At 43.6% G+C, this 18,533-nt stretch overlaps 1 protein-coding gene across 4 annotated transcripts in view; it reads right to left on the reverse strand.

Annotated features, from left to right (window-relative positions):
* Positions 1-18,533, reverse strand: part of FAM171A1 (family with sequence similarity 171 member A1) — a 159,156-nt gene that overhangs the window by 23,954 nt on the left and 116,669 nt on the right. For 2 of the 4 annotated variants that reach the window (XM_054521443.2, NM_001131677.2), the window contains 1 exon segment: positions 12,807-12,983. The exons of the other annotated variants lie outside the window; for them this stretch is intronic. In XM_054521443.2, the coding sequence (XP_054377418.1) occupies positions 12,807-12,983 (177 nt within the window). 4 annotated transcript variants of the gene reach the window in all.

Below are 18,533 nucleotides of genomic sequence, written 5' to 3' on the forward strand. Positions count from 1 at the left end.
ACTAGACGAACACTCGCTTTGGACATCAGAGGCTTACCTTCCCGCTGTACCCAAATTAAAAGGCACCACTTATTGTGAACTTTAAAGTTATTTGGAAGTTCAGTCCCAAACAATGATATTTCCAAATATGGAACATCTGGTCAGGTATGGGCCCCGATCAATCAGACCGGATGGCAGGGTCATTCCAGCTAAATAGCAGCCTTGAGTGAGACTGGGATGTTAAATTTAAAAACAGTAAGGCTTTCCTGTACCTGTCCTTTTATATCATGCTTCCAAAAAAAAAAAAAAAAATCACACACCGCATATGGGCTAAATAATAGCAGCGATGATGATGATAAGAGCGGCAAACACATATGGAGACTTTCCAAGGGCTAGGCTCTGTGGTAGGCCCTCTCCACTCACAGCAATTCTATGAGGGAGGGGCTGGGGCTATTATGATCCCCATTTTATAGAGGAGAAAACTGAAGCCCAGAGAGGAAAAAGGACTTGCTCAAGACCACACAACAAGTCACTGGAGGAGAAGCCGGCATTCAAGACCAAGCTGTCTTGGTGGCTGGGCTGCACACTGCCTCTATTCTGTTCATGAATGCTATCAGCTGTGTCTCATCCAGTGCAATATTCACATCTATCAAAAATCTTCTACCTTCTAATTACCCACTCAAGTGGAGACAACTGAAACCAGTGATACTTAAAAGTACTGAATTCTGAAATAAAGTATAGTGGCTTTACTTTCCTAGTTCTTTTTCACCCAGGTTAATATTAGAATGAGTGTGTTAGATGCTGTCCTTAAAATCCAGGTCAGGCTGGGCGTGGTGGCTCACTGCCTGTAATCCCAGCACTTCAGGAGGCTGAGGCAGGAGGATCACTTGAGGCCAGAAGTTCGAGACCACGCTGGCCAACATGGTGATACCCCCATCTCCACTAAAAATACAAAAATATGCTGGGTGTGGTGGCACATGCCTGTAGTCCTAGCTACTCGGGAGGCTGAGGCAGGAGAACCGCTTGAACCTGGGAGGCAGAGTGGGACTCTGACTTGAAAAAGAAAATCCAGACCAAATACCAGCAAACTAAGAGGGCCTTGAGGTTCCTGGGTGATGGGGAAAGCCCGCAGGAAGACACAAATTTGCCACAGATAATCCACAAAGTGAATACTCCGTAAGTGGTAACTAAGAATGAAGTGTAAAATAAAACCTCTACAACTCCAAGATCACAAAAGCAGGCTATACTAAGCATGGGAAATCTAGTTCTACATAAAATGATACGTTAAGAGACCTAAGTACCTAAGAATGGGGTTTTTAAACAAAAGTGCCCCCTGAACCCGATCATACTAGAACTAATGTGATGCTATCATTTTCTGAAAGTTCTCATTTTTGGGGGAGACAAACACAAAAGGCTTAATGATTCCTAGGAATGGATTGATAATTCAAGATTGTTTTTTGAGTTGCTAGGCAACACTGAAAAACAAATGCTGATATTCTGAGATCACGGCTTGGTTCTTCTCCCAGGGGCAGGACCAGTGCTACCCGGCCTTCCTGCGCTCCATCGGAGAACAGGAGCGGTACAGAGCCACTGCGATGCTGAGTCTACAGTGGCAACAGATGCCAACTGGCATCTCCAAGGACAAGTCACAACTGACTGCCTGGCTGCCAAGATCTTTGGTGAGACAAAGTTTTCACTGAACTGTCATCACACCCAAACAAGTCCCACACTCTCCGTGTTCTTTGCTATCTGTGATCACTTCAATCGCTTTTATTTTTCAGGTACATTGTCCCCTTTTCCCCCTATTGGTCTCATTAAAGCCCCATTCACCCCTAAGTGTGATTTTGACATCTGGGAAAGTACAGACATTTTTCCTGAGAGTTATTTCTTTATTTCTAAGCAATAGCCTTGACTCTGAATATTTCCACTGTAAAAAGGCCTATTTCCAATAACAGCTATCTTAGGGATATGTTGATATTACCTTAGGTAAGTTGAATTCCTCCTTTGCTGAATGCCCTGAACTACTGCATCTATTCTTTTTCAAAAAATAAAAGATGATGCCTAAGGTTCTAAAATCACGTCACACATCTACTCACAGACTTGGTAAAGAAATGAACTCCCTTCATTCATTCTAACGTTTGGGGGCACAGTGTATATACTGTTTATCTCTATAATCCAATCACCTATCTCAGTATTCCAATCTGGGTTACTTCACCTAGACACGTGGCTTGTGATATATAGAGACAAAGATAAGCTAATATTATAATAATGATTTCACTGAAGACTATTTTTTAAAGAGCAGATTTAGGTTCACGGCAAAACTGAAAGGAAGGTGCAGATATCCCACATACAGCCCAGACTCCCTCTTGATCAATATCCCCTACCAGAGAGGTGCCTTTGCTATAATTGATGAGCCTGCATTCACATGGCATTATCACCAAAAGCCCATCATTTACATGTTCAATAATATTTTCATTTTCTTTACATTGTAAACATAATCTTGTGCTTTAAAACTCCCACTCTTTGCCACCCTTCCCCCCCACCCCCAATTAAAAACCCAATGAAACTGAAAAACAATCTTAGATCTGTATATTAAATCAAGCTCCACCTTCAAGGGCAAGTTGTCCGTGACTTAGGTAAAAGGACTAATTAAATGAGCTCGTCATAGCCATAACATTCACAGTCTGAAGTGGAGACAAATCTACTACAGGCCAATTATGAGTGGGTATTCCTGAGAGCCTGACACAAATGCATCATACATGGTAAGAGGCTGGTTCAGTAACCACTATTTCTATAGCAACCCCCACACACTCTCAGGCTGTGTTTTGGAGAGGCAGTTAAAACTGGATTCTACAGTGTAGCTTCACTCTTAGAATATGCTTTTATTTCTATCATCTCATTAGAATGAGAGTATCCAAATCATATAATCCAGGTTGCCATTAAACAGAAGAAACTTATCAAATACAGGATCCATAAATCTTTCTTTCTTTATTCTTTTTGCCACTTGATGTCCATCACTTTAAATTCAAACCACTGACCTGGTTTGCCTGTGACCATTCCCCAGGGCAACAAGGCAGATGTCAGTCTGACAACCTGTACATCAGACAGCCATCTCTGCTGCCCCAGTTACATGATAAAGAAAGGGTAAATGTCTGTAAAATAGAGCTGACATAATCATCTCTTACTGTCCAGAAAGTCTCAGCTAAGAGGCATTCACTATGACTAACAAAACTTCCTTTGCCAGACATGGGAAGGACAACTGCTCCTTTCAAAGGTCAAATCGGCCACTGCACAATAAATATTCACCTTATTTATTTATATATTTTTTTTTTTTGAGACAGTCTTGCTCTGCCGCCCAGGCTGGAGTGCAATGGTGCCATCCTGGCTCACTGCAACCTCCACCTCCCAGGTTCAAGGGATTCTCAGCCTCCTGAGAAGCTGGGATTACAGGCACCCACCACTACACCCGGCTCCAGCTAATTTTTGTATTTTTAGTAGAGATGGGGTTTCACTATGTTGACCAGGCTGGCCTCAAACTCTTGACCTCAAGTGATCTGCCCACCTTGGCCTCCCAAAGTGCTGGGATTACAGTTGTGAGCCACTGTGCCTGGCTACAAATTCATTTTAATCCCTTCCTCTCACATACATCTTGACACCCGGGACACAGAGAGAGCACAATCAGATCATTACACATTCCGCTGATTCTTTAAGGAAAAGAGATCCACTAAATAGAGTGTTCCTTCGCTCTACGAATCACAGCATTTTAACAAATAGCTTTAACAAAACATGTCAATGTGACAAAAGTCTCGATTCCAGTATGGGTGGAATATCCTTTATCCAAGATGCTTGGGACCAGAAGTGTTTTGGATTTTGGAATATTTGCATTATACTTACCTGCTGAACATACTTAATCTGAAAATCCAAAATCCAAAATGCTCCAGTGAGCATTGCCTTTGGGCATGACCTTTGAGTATCATGATGGTCCTTAAAAAGTTTTGGATTTTGGGGCATTTCAAACCTTGGATTTTCGGATTTGAGATGCTCAACTTATATATGCAAGTCGTGCTTCTTAAAAAATTTCTTTTAGGCTGGGCGTGGTAGCTCATGCCTGTAATCCCAGCATTTTGGGAGGTCGAGGCAGGCGGATCACTTGAGGTCAGGAGTTCGAGACCATCCTGGTCAACATGGGGAAACCCTATCTCTACTAAAAATACAAAAATTAGCCTGGTGTGGTGGCACACACCTGTGGTCCCAGCTAGTTGGGAGGCTGAGGCAAGGGAATCACTTGAACCCAGGAGGCAGAGATTGCGGTGAGCTGAGATTATGCTACTGTACTCCAGCCTGGGTGACAGAGCGAGACTCCATCTCACACACACACACACGCACACACACACAATTATTTTTATTGAGGGTCCATATAGCAATTAGCCAACTCATGCTGTTGTAACATGCTAAACAAATTCAATGTTATTTGTATTCTAAGATGGTGTTAATCTAGTTGATCACCTTCTAATGAACATATAGGTTGAAATATGAAGATGCCAATTTCAAGAATGGGAAATTCTTTGCCTGTTCCAAAAGAAAAAAATTAAAAGACAACTGTGATAAATGGCAGCATCAAAAATTGATCCCACTGTCACGGGGTTTGAAAGGGAGCATCTCTAGGTCTCTCTCCTAAGAGTAAACTTTCAATTTCCTGGCAGTCAAGGATTAAAGTGTGTGAGTTAGAGTTAAAACATGGATATACCAAGTTAGTGTTAAAATGTGATTTTGAGGCAGGGTGGTGGCTCACAGTCATTGCAATCCCAGTGACTTGGGAGGCTGAGTTGGGAGGATCACTTGAGGGCAGGAGTCTGAGACCAGTCTGGGCAACACAGCAAGACCCCATCTCTAAAAAAAAAAAAATTTACAAATTAGCTGGGCATGGTGGTGCACACCTGTCGTCTCAGCTACTCAGGAAGCTGAGGTAGGAGGATCTCCTGAGCCCAGGAGTTCTAGCTCCGACTGTACCATTGCACTGCAGCCTGGGTGACAGAGCAGGACCCCTTCTTTAAACAAAGAAACAAACAAACAAACACAGACAAACAAAAACTACCACGTGATTGTATCATTTGAACAGAAGTCCTATCAAACCATAATTTGATCTTTCTTTACAGAGTTTGAGGTCTGGCCCTACAATGAAGGTGCTGTCACTCTGAGTGTCAATTGTCAACTCTGGTAAAATACAGGGGGGCTGTCAGCTAACAGGAAATATGGACGTTGGGGCTATCTGGGTACCCTAGTTTGCTCCCGTAGAGTGTGGAATACACTGGCACTATAATATTAGAATGGAAAGAACTTCTGGAAGGCATTTAGACCAGAGGTCACAATTTTTTTAAATTTTTAAATTTTTTTCTGTAAGAGGCCAGATAGTAAATATTTTTGGTTTGTGGGGATATAAGTTTCTGTTGCAATGATTCAACATGCCAGCAGATGGGCCTGGCAAGGTTCCAGTGAAACTTTATTTAGGGATGCTTACATATAAATTTCATGTAATTTTCATGTGCCATGAGATATTCTTCTTCTTTTGATTTTTATTTCTCCCATATTTATTGACGTACAGTTGAAAACCAAAAATTTTATGTATTTACGATGTCTGACCTGATGTTTTGATATATACATCAAGCTAATTAACATATCCATCACTTTACAGTTACCATTGTTTTTTCATCTTCTTTCTCTTGGTGGTGAGAACACTTTGAATCTACCCTCTTAGTAAATTTTAAGTATACAATACAGTCCTATTAACAACAGTTAGCAGGCTTTGCATTAAGTCTCTGGAGCTTAATCATCCTGAAGAACTAAAACTTTGTACCCCTTGATCAACATTCCCCCATTTGATTTTTTTCTTTAATCATTTAAAAATGTAAAAATGATTCTTGGCTTTCAGGCCACAGTTGGCCAAACCCAATTTAGATGAAAAATTATTAATAGATTCACAAGTTGCTATCTGTGCTATTTCTGGCTGTTAAACAATTTGGAATTGGCAATTATTTTGATTTACCTCAAAAATAGATAATTTAAAGTATTAAACTATTTGAGATGATTGATTACTGTAATCATAAATAGCAGCAATTATTAAACTGTTTTATGTGCTTAAGATGTGTTGGCCCATTCCCCATTTTTTTCCTGATCTAATACCGTCTTTAGATTTTTTATTTAACTAAAATATTTTAATTTCTACTTAGATAATATAATTAAATGTAATAGCAACAAAAGTCTTATGAAATACGCAGGCTTCTATTGAGTTTAATAAGTGAAAAAACATATGGTTTCTTTGAAATGTCCATCTTAAAGTTTTCAGAAAACATATTTTAATTCATTTGGTTATTTTCGAATGACTATCCACAAACGTTGGCTTTTTTCTGTATACATGCAATCTGTTACAACCAGGAATTTGGCATTACATTTTTCATAGTAAACGCGAAGTTAAAAAGACCATTTCGGCCGGGCGCGATGGCTCATGCCTATAATCCCAGCTCTTTGGGAGGCTGAAATGGATTACTTGAGGACAGGAATTTGAGACCAGCCCGGGCAACATGGTGAGACCTTGTGTCCACGGAAAATAAACCATAACAAAAATTAGCCAGGTGTGGTGGTGTGTGCCTGTAGTCCCAGCTACTCAGGGGGCTGAGGCGGGAGGATTGCTTGAGCTTGGGAGGTCGAGGCTGCAGTGATCTGTGACTGCACCACTGCACTCCAGTCTGGCTGACAGTGTAGGACTCTGTCTCAAAAAAAAAAAGGAAGTGGAAATAGGTCAACTTCACAGTGAAGATTTCCAATGTACCGTCATGGGTATTTTTTCAGAGAGGAAACAGAGAATGGGCTAACTTATATTTCAGAGGCTTCCTAACAATGCACACACCTCTGTTTTCACCAATTTCTGTATTGTATTCATTTCCTATTGCTGCTATAAAAAATTACCACAAATAATAGGGTCTTAACACAGCACAGATTTACTTTCTTATACTCCTGGAGGTCAGAGGTCAAAAACCAGTTTCTCTGGTCTCAAGTGAAGGAGTCCTCAGGGCTGGTTCCTCCTGGAGGCTCAGAAGGCAGAATCCCTTGCTTGCTGATTTTGGCTTCCAGTGGCTGCCTATATTCCTTAGCGTGGGTCCCCTTCCCGCATTTCCAAAGTGCATGGCTCCGGCCTACGCTCCCATCCTCACACTGCCGTCTCCTAATCTGATTCTGGCTCCTCTTGCATCCTGCTTATAAGGGCCCTTGTGATGGCCGTGGGCCCCACCCAGAAAGTCCATGAGAATCACCCCATCTCCAGATTCTTCATCACTTCCACCAAGTCCCTTGACCATATAAGGTAATATCCACAGGACCCAGAGATTAGGATGCAGAGATATTTCCATCTGCCATGGACATCAAAAACTTCTTTAAGTAAGTTTGTTATTTGTGAACTGTATAAAGAGTCCACCGAGGAAGGCAAGGATGCTGCTTTTATACACCTGTGCCATATCGTTACAGTGCACACGACCCATACAGGAATCCCTAGGGACGGCTTCCTTATATTAGGAGCCCCAGCCTTATTCCTCCATATTCAAATACACTCATTAAAAAAGAGAAGGCAAAAATGAGAAGGAAAAAATAAACAGCAGGGATGGAGGCTCCAAGACAGAAAAAAAATCCAATAGAACTGTCCTCCCTCTAAACAAGAGCTTAAACGTCATCCTTTTATAACGTGTACATGAACATATATACATAAAGGTAAATTCTATGTATACAGTCAATGTGATCTCGGCTCACTGCAAGCTCCGCCTCCCGGGTTTACTTACGCCATTCTCCTGCCTCAGCCTCCTGAGTAGCTGGGACTACAGGCACCCGCCACCACGCCTGGCTAATTTTTTGTATTTTTAGTAGAGACGAGGTTTCACCGTGTTAGCCAGGATGGTCTTCATCTCCTGACCTCGTGATCCACCCGCCTTGGCCTCCCAAAGTGCTGGGATTACAGGCATATCAGAGTATCTTAAACTGCCTTTTAAAGATATCTAAATTGGCTAGACATGGTAGCTCACGCCTGTCATCCCAGGACTGTGGGAAGCTGAGGCAGGTGGATCACTTGAGTCCAGGAGTTCGAGACCAGCCTAGGCAACATAGTGAAACCCCATCTCTACTAAAAAAATACAAAAATTAGCCTGGGGTGGTGGTGGGCGCCTGTAATCCCAGCTACTTGGGAGGCTGAGGCGCTAGAATTGCTTGAACCTGGGAAGCGGAGGTTGTAGTGAGCTGAGATCTTGCCACAGCACGCCAGCTTGGGCGACAGAGTGAGACTGTCTCAAAAAACCCCCAAAATTAGCTGGGCCTGGTGACAACCCTTGTACTCCCAGTTCTTCAGGGGGCTGAGGCGGGAGGATTGCTTCAGCTCTTGAGATAGAGACTGTAGTGAGCTATGATCACATCATTGCACTCTAGCCTGGGTGACAGAGGGAGACCCTGTCTCTTAAAAACAAAAGAAAACAAAAAACCCTAAAATTATTCTCAGGTGATTCAACCATTCAACAGACATTTTAGTTGGGTACCCAGCATTATGCCAGAAACTGTTATTGATCACAAGTATTCAAAGATAAATAGACTGGGCGAGGGCACAGGGAGTAACTGGTACCTGCGTAGACTTGGCGAGGGCGCAGGGAGTAACTGGTACCCACACAGACTTGGTTGAAGGTGCAGGGAGTGGCTGGTACCTGCACAGACTCAGTGAGAGTGCAGGGAGTAACAGGTACCCGCACAGACTCAGGGAGGGCACAGGGAGTAACTGGCACCCACATACCATGCCATTCAAGCTGCTAGGACCATTGCAACGTGCACAATGTGCTCAGGGTGAGGCCGGGGAGGGGACTGGAAAGGATCGGCTGTGCTCGTGAAAGTGACAAGCTGTCATTTACTTTTGTGACGACTAATTTTATCTGACAACATGGCTAGGCCACAGTCCCCAGAAATGTGGTCAAATATGTCCAGATGTTACTGGGGAGGTATTTTGTTTAGAAGAGATAAACTGTTCAACCAGTTGACTTTGCTTTTTTTTTCTCTTTACTTATTTTTATTTTTATTTTTTTGAGATGGTGTCTCACTCTGTCTTCCAAGCTGGAGTGTGGGGACGCGATCTTGGCCCACCTCAACCTCCACATCCTAGGTTTAAGTGATTCTCCTGCCTCAGCCTCTGGAGTAGCTGGGATTATAGGCATGCACCACCACGCCCAGCTAATTTTTTGTATTTTTAGTAAAGATGGGGTTTCACCATATTGGCTAGGCTGGTCTCAAACTCTTGACCTCAGGTGATCTGCCTGCGTTGGCCTCCCAAAGTGCTGGTATTACAGGTATGAGCCACGGTTCCCGGCCCAATCTGTTGACTTTGAGTGAAGCAGATCACTCTCCACAGTGAGGGAAGGCCTCATCTCATCAGCCTGCCTCGCAATTTTGGACTTACCAGCCTTCCCAATTGTGTGAGCCAATTCCTTAAAATCAATCTCTCTCTCCAAATATATGTATATCTCCTATTGGCTCTGTTTCTTTAGAGAATCCTAATACACTCATTATAACAACAGTGGGTACTATTATTATTGCCATTTCACAGTGGAAGAAACTAGACCAGAAAGGCTAAGCAACTTGGCCAGGGCCACACAGCCAGTGGGTGGCAGAGTTGGCATTCCACACCACTGTGCCCCCCAGACTCCCTGCTCTTAACCACACTCTCCGCTGCCTCTCAGTGCATTGACCTGGGTGTGCTTGAGCCCCTCAGGGAGGGCTAAAGGGGACAGGCAGACCATACAAGGGGGTGTATATTCATATCTCTTACAAATGCAAATAGAGGTAAGTAATTTGCCCAAGGTGGGACTCACAGTTTTATAAGTAGCAGAACCCAGGTTTTTAGGAAACAAAACACAAGCTCTAAGCTCTTTCCATTCTCTTGCCCACTTCCTCTGTGTTTTTCTTTATCCATTTTCTTCCTCCCTTTAGAATTCCGGCATTCTTCAGAGACTCTTGATCACACATCCCTCAGGCTACTCCCTCCTGGAGGCCCAGTGTACCTCAGGTCCCCACCATGACCTTGATGCCCCCCAAATTATCAGGCTCGCAGAGAACACACACCATCAATAAGGTGCCCGTCTCACTTACTGCAGGATATGTGAACAGACAGCATCACAATCCACTTAATATCAAGTTTACTGTGGCTGGTAAAATCAATGCATTCCACACAAATAATTACAGTGTCTCTATTAATTATTTGGAAAGTAAAAATAAGACAAAACAAAAATCCTCTCCAAAAGCCCAACAGGCGTTTCTTTTACAATATAATTCCTAGAACTCTGTTTTAACTGATTCAAGGAATTAGGTATCTTTGAAAATATACTGATATCAAAAATCTTCCAATTATCTTCCTGCATGGTCTAACGGTTTTAAATTCTGAACTGGGTTATTTGAAAACTGATATTTTCTTTTTTCGAGACAGTCTTGCTCTGTCATCCAGGCCGGAGTGCAGTGATGCGATCTCGACTCACTGCAACCTCTGCCTCCCAGGTTCAAGGGATCCTCCCACCTCAGCCTCCCAAGTAGCTGGGACTATGGACATGCACCACCACACCTGGCTAATTTTTCATATTTTTAGTAGAGATAGGGTTTCACCATGTTGGCTAGGCTGGTCTCAAACTCCTGACCACAAGTGATCTGCCCACCTCACCTCCCAAAGTGCTGGGATTACAGGTGTGAGCCACCGTGCCTGGCAGCAAATTGATATTTTCAAGCTTGACTTTCAGGGCACTAGGAAGCAAAGGTGGGTTAGAGCCCCCATGCTGCCAAGACCCTCAGCCCGAGCACATGCTCCTGGGCTGGTATCATGAGTGGAAACCAAAACAACTGTCTGGAGGGAAATCTGGAAATATGCTTTAAAAGTTTTAGAATTTTGTACATTTTGTAACTCAGCAATTCTTCTAAAATGTCATCCTAAGGAAATAACCAAGGCTGTGCATAAAGATTTAGCTACAAAGATATTTTCTACAGCATTGGTTAGAATAGTAACATTTTTTTCTAATTGCAGGGGATTGATGAACCAAAGTGAAGTACGATATATCCATAGGATGGAATACTATGGACTTATTAAAATTGACATGGGAGAATAATGATGCTGTGGAAAGATGTTCATGCTGTACAAATGTACTTTTATGTATATATTATTGGTTGATTGGGTGAGTGAGTGGTCTCGCTCCATTGCCTAGGAGGTGCAGTGGCTCGATCATAGCGACATGACTCACTGTAATTTTGAATTCCTGGGCTCAAGCAATCCTCCCGCGTCAGCTTCCCAAAGTGTTGGGATTTCAGGTGTGAGCCACTGCACCCAAACAGTATCCAGCACATGATCTCATTTCTGCTAAATATGCTTTGTAGAAGGCAACCTCTCAGATAGCCAGCCCCAAGTGACTCCTACCTCCTGGTATTTACCCCACTGTATAGTCTACTCTCAGGGCTGGTCTATACCAGTGTGGGTCTGTGTGACCAACAGCCCATGGAAAGAAATGATGGTATGCTGCTTTTGAGATTAGGTTACAAAAGACCATGACCTCATTCTGGGCACTTGGGCTTTTAAATTACTATATCTTTATTTATTTATTTATTTATTTACTTTTGAGACAGAATCTTGCTCTGTAACCCAGGCTGGAGTTCGGTGGCGCGATCTTGGCTCACTGCAGCCTCCGCCGCCTGGGTTCAATTGATTCTTCTGCCTCAGCCTCCCGAGAAGCTGGGATGACAGGTAACCTCTGCCACACCTGGCTCCGCAGCATTTTGTATTTTTAGTAGAGATGGGGTTTTGCCACGTTGGCCAGGCTGGTCTCAGACTCCTGGCCTCAAGTGAACCACCCGCCTCAGCCTCTCAAAGTGCTGGGATTATAGGTGTCAGGCACCACACCCGGCCTACTATATCATTTTTATTTACTCTTGGATCATTTGCTCAGGGGAAAGCAAACTGCCGTGTAGTAAGCAGCTCTATGGAGGGGCCCACGTGGTAAGGAGGTAAGGCCTCTGGTCAACAGCCGGCAAGGAAGTGAGGTCTGCCTTCAGCCCTGTGAGTCACACTCATTAGCCCCAGCTGAACCTTGCTGGAGAGGACCACAGCCTTGACTCACAGCTTGACAGCCGCCTTGTAAGAGACTCTGAGCCCTACCACCCAGCTCAGCAGTACCTGGATTCCTGACCCCAAGAAACTCTGAGATACTGGAGCTCACTGTTGTTTTAAGCGGCTAACTTTTAGGGTGGCGTGTTATACACAGCAGTTGATAACTAATACCTACGTGCACTGTGAAAGCCCTAGAAGGTCAGAATTCAAGATATATTAGTGGTTTTCTCTAGGTGGTAAGACTTATGGGTAATTTTTATTTTCTTTGTTTTGTACAGTTTTGGCAAATGTTTGTCCTTTTTCAGAAAACAGAAAAAAAAAAATACCACACATGACCAAGAGCAACCATATGACTTTCTGATGAATAAAAGGATGAAGAGTAGGAGAGCTAGTTTTAGCTCTAATAACCTTTACAGATTCTTTTCAAGTAAATTAGGTTAAATGTGCAAAACAAAAACAAATACGAAAACAAACAAAAAATGAGTTCCCAAGAGAGGGTGTGAATGGCACGGGGAAGGGTGCCCTCCCCATGAGAAACCACACAATGCAATGTGAACAGCAGCATTCACTGACTTCAAGGAAAGGAGACGTCCATGAGCTTCTTAGAAGGAAAACCAAACAGTAACGAAGCCATCTGGTAGCCGATCATCGGCACAGAACTCTTGCTTACCCAGCTTCTGGTCAAACCGCCATGCCGTGACATAGGCATTGTGCCTCAGGCTGCTCTGCGTGGCCAGGGGCACAGTGACATAGATGGGACCATCCACCAGCACCGGCGTTCCATTACTGCTCAGCAAGTGGACGCTGACGGCTGTGACTGGGGTCAGGTCATGCCTGGTGCTGTTTCCTAGAAGGAAGAGGCATTTTCCATCATATGCATGCAAAGTACCCATGTGGGGCTGTGGAAACCTTTGCAAAAAAATAGTCGCAGCTACCATTACCTCCTATATGCCAGGGACTGCATTAAGCACTTTACATACATAATCCACACCACAATCCGGTAAGGCAGGTAAAATCGTCATTTTACACATAAAGAAACAGGCTCAGAGAGAGTAGTAACAGTAGGTGGCCAAAGGGCATACACTCAGTAGGGGCTGAGCTGGAATCTAGGCTTAGGTTTGCTGTATTTTTTTTTTTTTTTTGAGATGAAGTCTCATTCTGTTGCCCAAGCTGGAGTGCAATGGCACAATCTCAGCTCACTGTAACCTCCACCTCCTGGGTTCAAGCGATCCTCCTGCCTCAGCCTCTCAAGTAGCTGGGATTACAGGCGTCCGCTACCCTGACGGATAATTTTTGTATTTTTAGTGAAGATGGGGTTTTGCCATATTGGCCAGGCTGGTCTCAAACTCCTGACCTCAGGTGATCTGCCTGCCTTGGCAATCCCAGGCCTGTGCTGGGATTATAGACTTGAGCCACTGTGCCCGGCCAGGTTTGCTATTTTTCATTATTGTGTTTCGCTTTCAAAAACAATCTCAAAAGAGAAGGATTTTTCTATAACGTGAGACAAAGGTGTACGTGGAAATCACCGTAAATAACTTTTACACAAAGTGAGCCCCATGCACATGTTAATTACTTGGCAGATAACCTTAATAAAACCAAATGTTTTAGAGTAGAGGCTACTTTTTTTTAAGATAGCAAATTTCTTCAAGGATTGCTTCAAAAATATTAACTTCTGCTAAAAAGTATGCTATTGAGGACTGGACTTGAAATATTTATGAGTTATTTTCATTGCCATTGTTATTTTGGTCTGTTTAAAAGGACCTCAATATACCAATTATTTTCCATTAAAGGCCTTTGGTCCAAGCCAAAGCTTTAATGACTGCCTACAGATAAATTAGAGAATGCTTATGAGACCGATATATTTACGCACTCAAGCAATCCATTTTACATTTTCCTCTATGAAATACAATATCGCAAAAACTATGTTCTGTCATAATTTTACATCTTTCTTTGAGCACAATGACAAAAACACAGTGACAAAAAATTTAAGCTGCATTAAAATACAATCTATAGGACTTTTTATTCAGCTACTTATATACTTACCTACCTACCAAACTGAGCTAATGTAAACCTCCAGTCTGGTCTACATTTAAACATTTAAAGCAAACCTAGTGAATTTTAGAGTCTCAACAACAAATCACAGCTAAATCCTTCATAGAGCAATTTCTACAAAGCTAATGCCACTCTACCTTTTATCATTCATACCCGTCTCTGTTTTTTAACGAAGGCAAAGGTGTGGGAATGGAGATTTCATGGAAAGATCGAAGTTGGAATCACAGATCCAAGTTTTGAAATCTCTTAGTCTGGTTATGTCATTTTATGGTAAAAAAACAAACAACCAACAAAACTCAGAATTTACCATGTTTCTGGTCCAAAGATTTTGTGTCTTGAAACACAAATGTGCCAGCAGCTCAAAGTTGATAGAGAAGCAAAGCCAGGTCTACAATCTACTGCTCTAGATTCTGTTAGGCCCTCTCGAGAAGACGGAACTTACAACTACAGAAAGGCTGGCCAGGCGCGGTGGCGCATGCCTGTAATCCTGGCACTTTGGGAGGCCAAGGCAGGTTGCTTGAGCCCAGGAGTTCAAGAACAGCTTGGGCAACATAGTGAAACCCCGTTTCCACAAAAAAATACAAAAAATTAGCTGGGCATGGTGGTGCATGCCTACAGTTCCAGCTACTCAGGAGGCTGAAGTGGGAGGATCACTTGAGCCTGGGAAGTGAAGGCTGCAGTGAGCTATGATCACACCACTGCAATCCAGCCTGGGTGACAGAGTGAGACCCTGTCTCAAAACAAAACAAAACAAAAAAAGAGAAACTACAGAGACATTAAATAATTTACTAGACTGTATAAACAACTGAGAGATAATGTTTTCCATCAGGGAGTGCTGTTTTCTTTCATCAAACTCTAGTCAGGATGTCCAAGTAGGTAGGTAGCAGGTAGTTGGCAGATAGAGGATAAAAACCCTAGAAATGGTGTCTCCCTTCTCCTCCCTCATCACCTTTCAACCCTCCCTTCCTGCACATTCCCAGCCCAGGAAGACGGAGTCCCAGTACCAGATCTGCCACTCACTGCCTGTGTCACCTCCGAAAGTGACTTCATTCCTCTGGGGTCTGTTTTTCTTACCTTCAAAACTAAGGAGGGTAGACTAGATGCCTTCCTGCATCTGTGGAAATAAGTACGCTCAGCTTGAAATATTCAGAAGTAAGTAGAGCATTGCAGAAATGAGCATATTAATTAGCAGAAACCTAACGTGCATTAGGTTCATGGGATTTCATGTCCCTTTAATGTCCTCTAGCTGTCTTAAGACATTGTGGGGAATTATATCTGCCTTCTTGAGGCGTCTTTCCTCCCTTAGGGCTTCATTAAATGCCTGCTTCTCTATGCCTTCCCAATGACTCTCCCTCTATGTCCCCATGTTGTTTATTCTGCAACAATTTTTTTTTTTTTTTGAGACAGAGTCTTGCTCTGTCACCCAGGGTAGAGTGCAGTGGCGCAATCTTGGCTCACTGCAGCCTCCACCTTCTCAGTTCAAGCAATTTTTCTGCCTCAGCCTCCTGAGTAGCTGGGACTACAGGCACAAGCCACCACGCCTTGCTAATTTTTTTTTTCTTTTTTTTTGTATTTTTAGTAGAGATGAGGTTGGTCAGGCTGGTCTTTAACTCCTGACCTCAAGTGATCCACTCGCCTCGGCCTCCCAAAGTGCTGGGATTACAGGCGTGAGCCATCGTGCCCGGCCTATTCAGCAACAATTCACATTTTGAAGGGCTAAACTGTTTTCCTTCTCTTTGTTATGAAACTCCAATTTTACACAAAATACTGAGTTTTATATAGAAAGTGGTTTTCCTTCCCGTTCCATCTGGATGTTGCCTGGCTCCCTTTAAGTCTGCACAAAGACAAGCAGGTGTCAGGCAAATGCAGCAGGATCGTGTTGCAGGGCGGAACACCACTGGCCCACCCGAGGAGAGGCGCTGTATCACCTTGGGCCATCTACCTGGTCACTTGTCACGTGACAGGTTCTTCTCAGCTGACATCTAAGGTTCTGTGGGGCTCTGTATTCTATCAACTTTTTGGAATTGCAGGAAAAGTCTGCACCTGTCATTTTATTGACTTCTCTCTGTCTTCCTGTTATTAGTGAAAGCAATTTTTGTAAACCCCTTGGGAATACCACGGAACATTCTGTGCTTTCTCAGCAGCTGGGAGAAGAATGCGATGCTCTCTGGTGAGAGAGGAGGGGGCCCCCAGGAGCTAGAAAGAGAAGATGCTTCTCCACTAACAACTCTGGATCCACCCTCTAAACCAAACAACACAACCTTCAAGGTACCCCCAGAAAACAGCCTTTAGGAGCCCTTTCCAGTCTCTTCCGCAGCCTCTCTGTTTCCATCCACCTTCACTGAAGTCTGGTTATGACTCTAGTCATTTTCTGCATCTTCAGGAGATGAACTTGTGTCATCTCCCAAAGACACGTCTGGTCCAGGCGTGCTCTCTTTAGGCTGTGAGCTCTTAGATGCCTTTAGTAAAACAGGAGGTAAGTGACAGTGGGCAAAAGACAGGCTGTGTGCAAACTGACCCCAGGGGCCGCCATGGAGCTGGTGAGTTACTGAGGTGTCTGTGCTCAAGGGAGCCCAGGTTCCAAGTCCCCAAGGGCGCGTGTGAATTCACTATGGGTAGATGCCTTCGCTGCTAGGTCTCCGAGAAAGCCTAGTCATTTCTAGGTCAAGTCATCCATTCTTTCCGTGGAAGAGAAATTTCATGTCACTTTGCAAAGACCTCTCTTCCCTTTGAAATCACGGAATGATTTTAAAATAAAACAAGCTCCTCTAAAATCAATAGTTCTGTGTCTTTGTGTTCTTTTTCCCCCATTTTCTCAGACTGCATAATTTATTCAAGAGCTACTGGAAGTGAGGCACAGAAAAAAATTAATGAGTCCCGAGCACGGAGGCTGTCCCTCCAAGTTAGGGTTTTGTGGATTGTGCACCATTTTGTCCAGGAGGCTGGATGCTGGTTTATGATATTTTAAAACATATATTTTTTTTTTTGAGACAGAGTTTAGATCTGTTGCTCAGGCTAGAGTGCAGTGGCACGATCTTGGCTCACTGCAACCTCCACCTCCTGGGTTCAAGCGATTCTCCTGCCTCAGCTTCCCGAGTAGCTGGGACTACAGGCATCTGCCACCACGCCCAGCTCATTTTTGTATTTTTAGTAGATGCAGCGTTTCATCATGTTGGCCAGGCTGGTCTCAAACTTCTGACCTCAAGTGATCCATCCACCTCGGCCTCCCAAAGTGCTGGGATTACAGGCATGAGCCATCACACCCAGCCTTAAACCACTTCTTCATGCTCCCCAAAACAAGACTTTTCTCCCAGACTGGCACATTTCAAGTAATACTCAAAATTTTTTTTCCTAATAATGTTTACTTAAGATGATGGCTATGCCATCTTTCTGATGACAAAGTACTGACATATTTACTGACATGTTAATCACATCCTCATCAGCACACAAAAATTAAAGAAGAAACGTTTTGGAAAACAGAGGGAAGAAAAATGAGTAGCAAATCACCAGGTTGCCTTTATGTATAACCAGAAACTTATTAACATGCTACAAAATGGATCAAATGTTTCAGGTTTAAAAGCTTTTTCAGAATAATCAGTTTATGTAAAGTACTGGAAAATTAAGTGAAATTCAACCCAAGTATCCCTGGGAAATGCAGTAAGTTACTCTCCTAGCAGAATGGAACTCAGAATAGCCTTTGATTTAAAATTTTAACGCTGTGATTAGTCTAAAGTGTGGGGGAAAGGAAAGTGGGGTAGACAAGAAAATAATTCAGGACTCCAGAATCCTGACACCTCTTCCACCAGAAGGACTGGGGACCATTCCAGTGAGAAGGGGCCCAGAGAATGTTACAGTTGGACATAAACAGAGGTGGAAGGTACCTGTCTTGGGTCTTCCTCCGATAAGGAATTATCACTTATTTTCTGGTGCATGGCTTTTTAGTTTCTCTGATCTTTTAGCTGTGGCATGCCAGAATAGTGGTACTGACCCAGCTGACTTAGAGACCTGCCAGGAGAGGGCGGATTCTACAGCAAATTCAAAGCCTGGCCACTCTATGCCCAGTTGAGGGCAGAGAGAGTAAGTGCAGAGAAAGAAACGATGTGGGAAAGAGCTGGGTGGACACAGATGCCAGAGGGCGGAGGCTCCCCATCCTAAGTGGTCCCCATGCCGGTGGGGCACGGAGCCAAGGTATGCCTGTCTCTGAGTTGGACCAAGCGTCACCTCTTCCCCTTCTGGCTGCAGCACAGGTGGGTGGGGTGGTACGTCTCTACCAGCCCCACCCACCCACAGGCTGCCCTCTCAAATGGGGGCTAGTGGAATGAGGCAGAGGGCAGCTGGGCCAAAA

This window comes from Pongo abelii, chromosome 8 (genome assembly GCF_028885655.2).
Source record: "Pongo abelii isolate AG06213 chromosome 8, NHGRI_mPonAbe1-v2.0_pri, whole genome shotgun sequence".
Lineage (NCBI taxonomy): Eukaryota > Metazoa > Chordata > Mammalia > Primates > Hominidae > Pongo > Pongo abelii.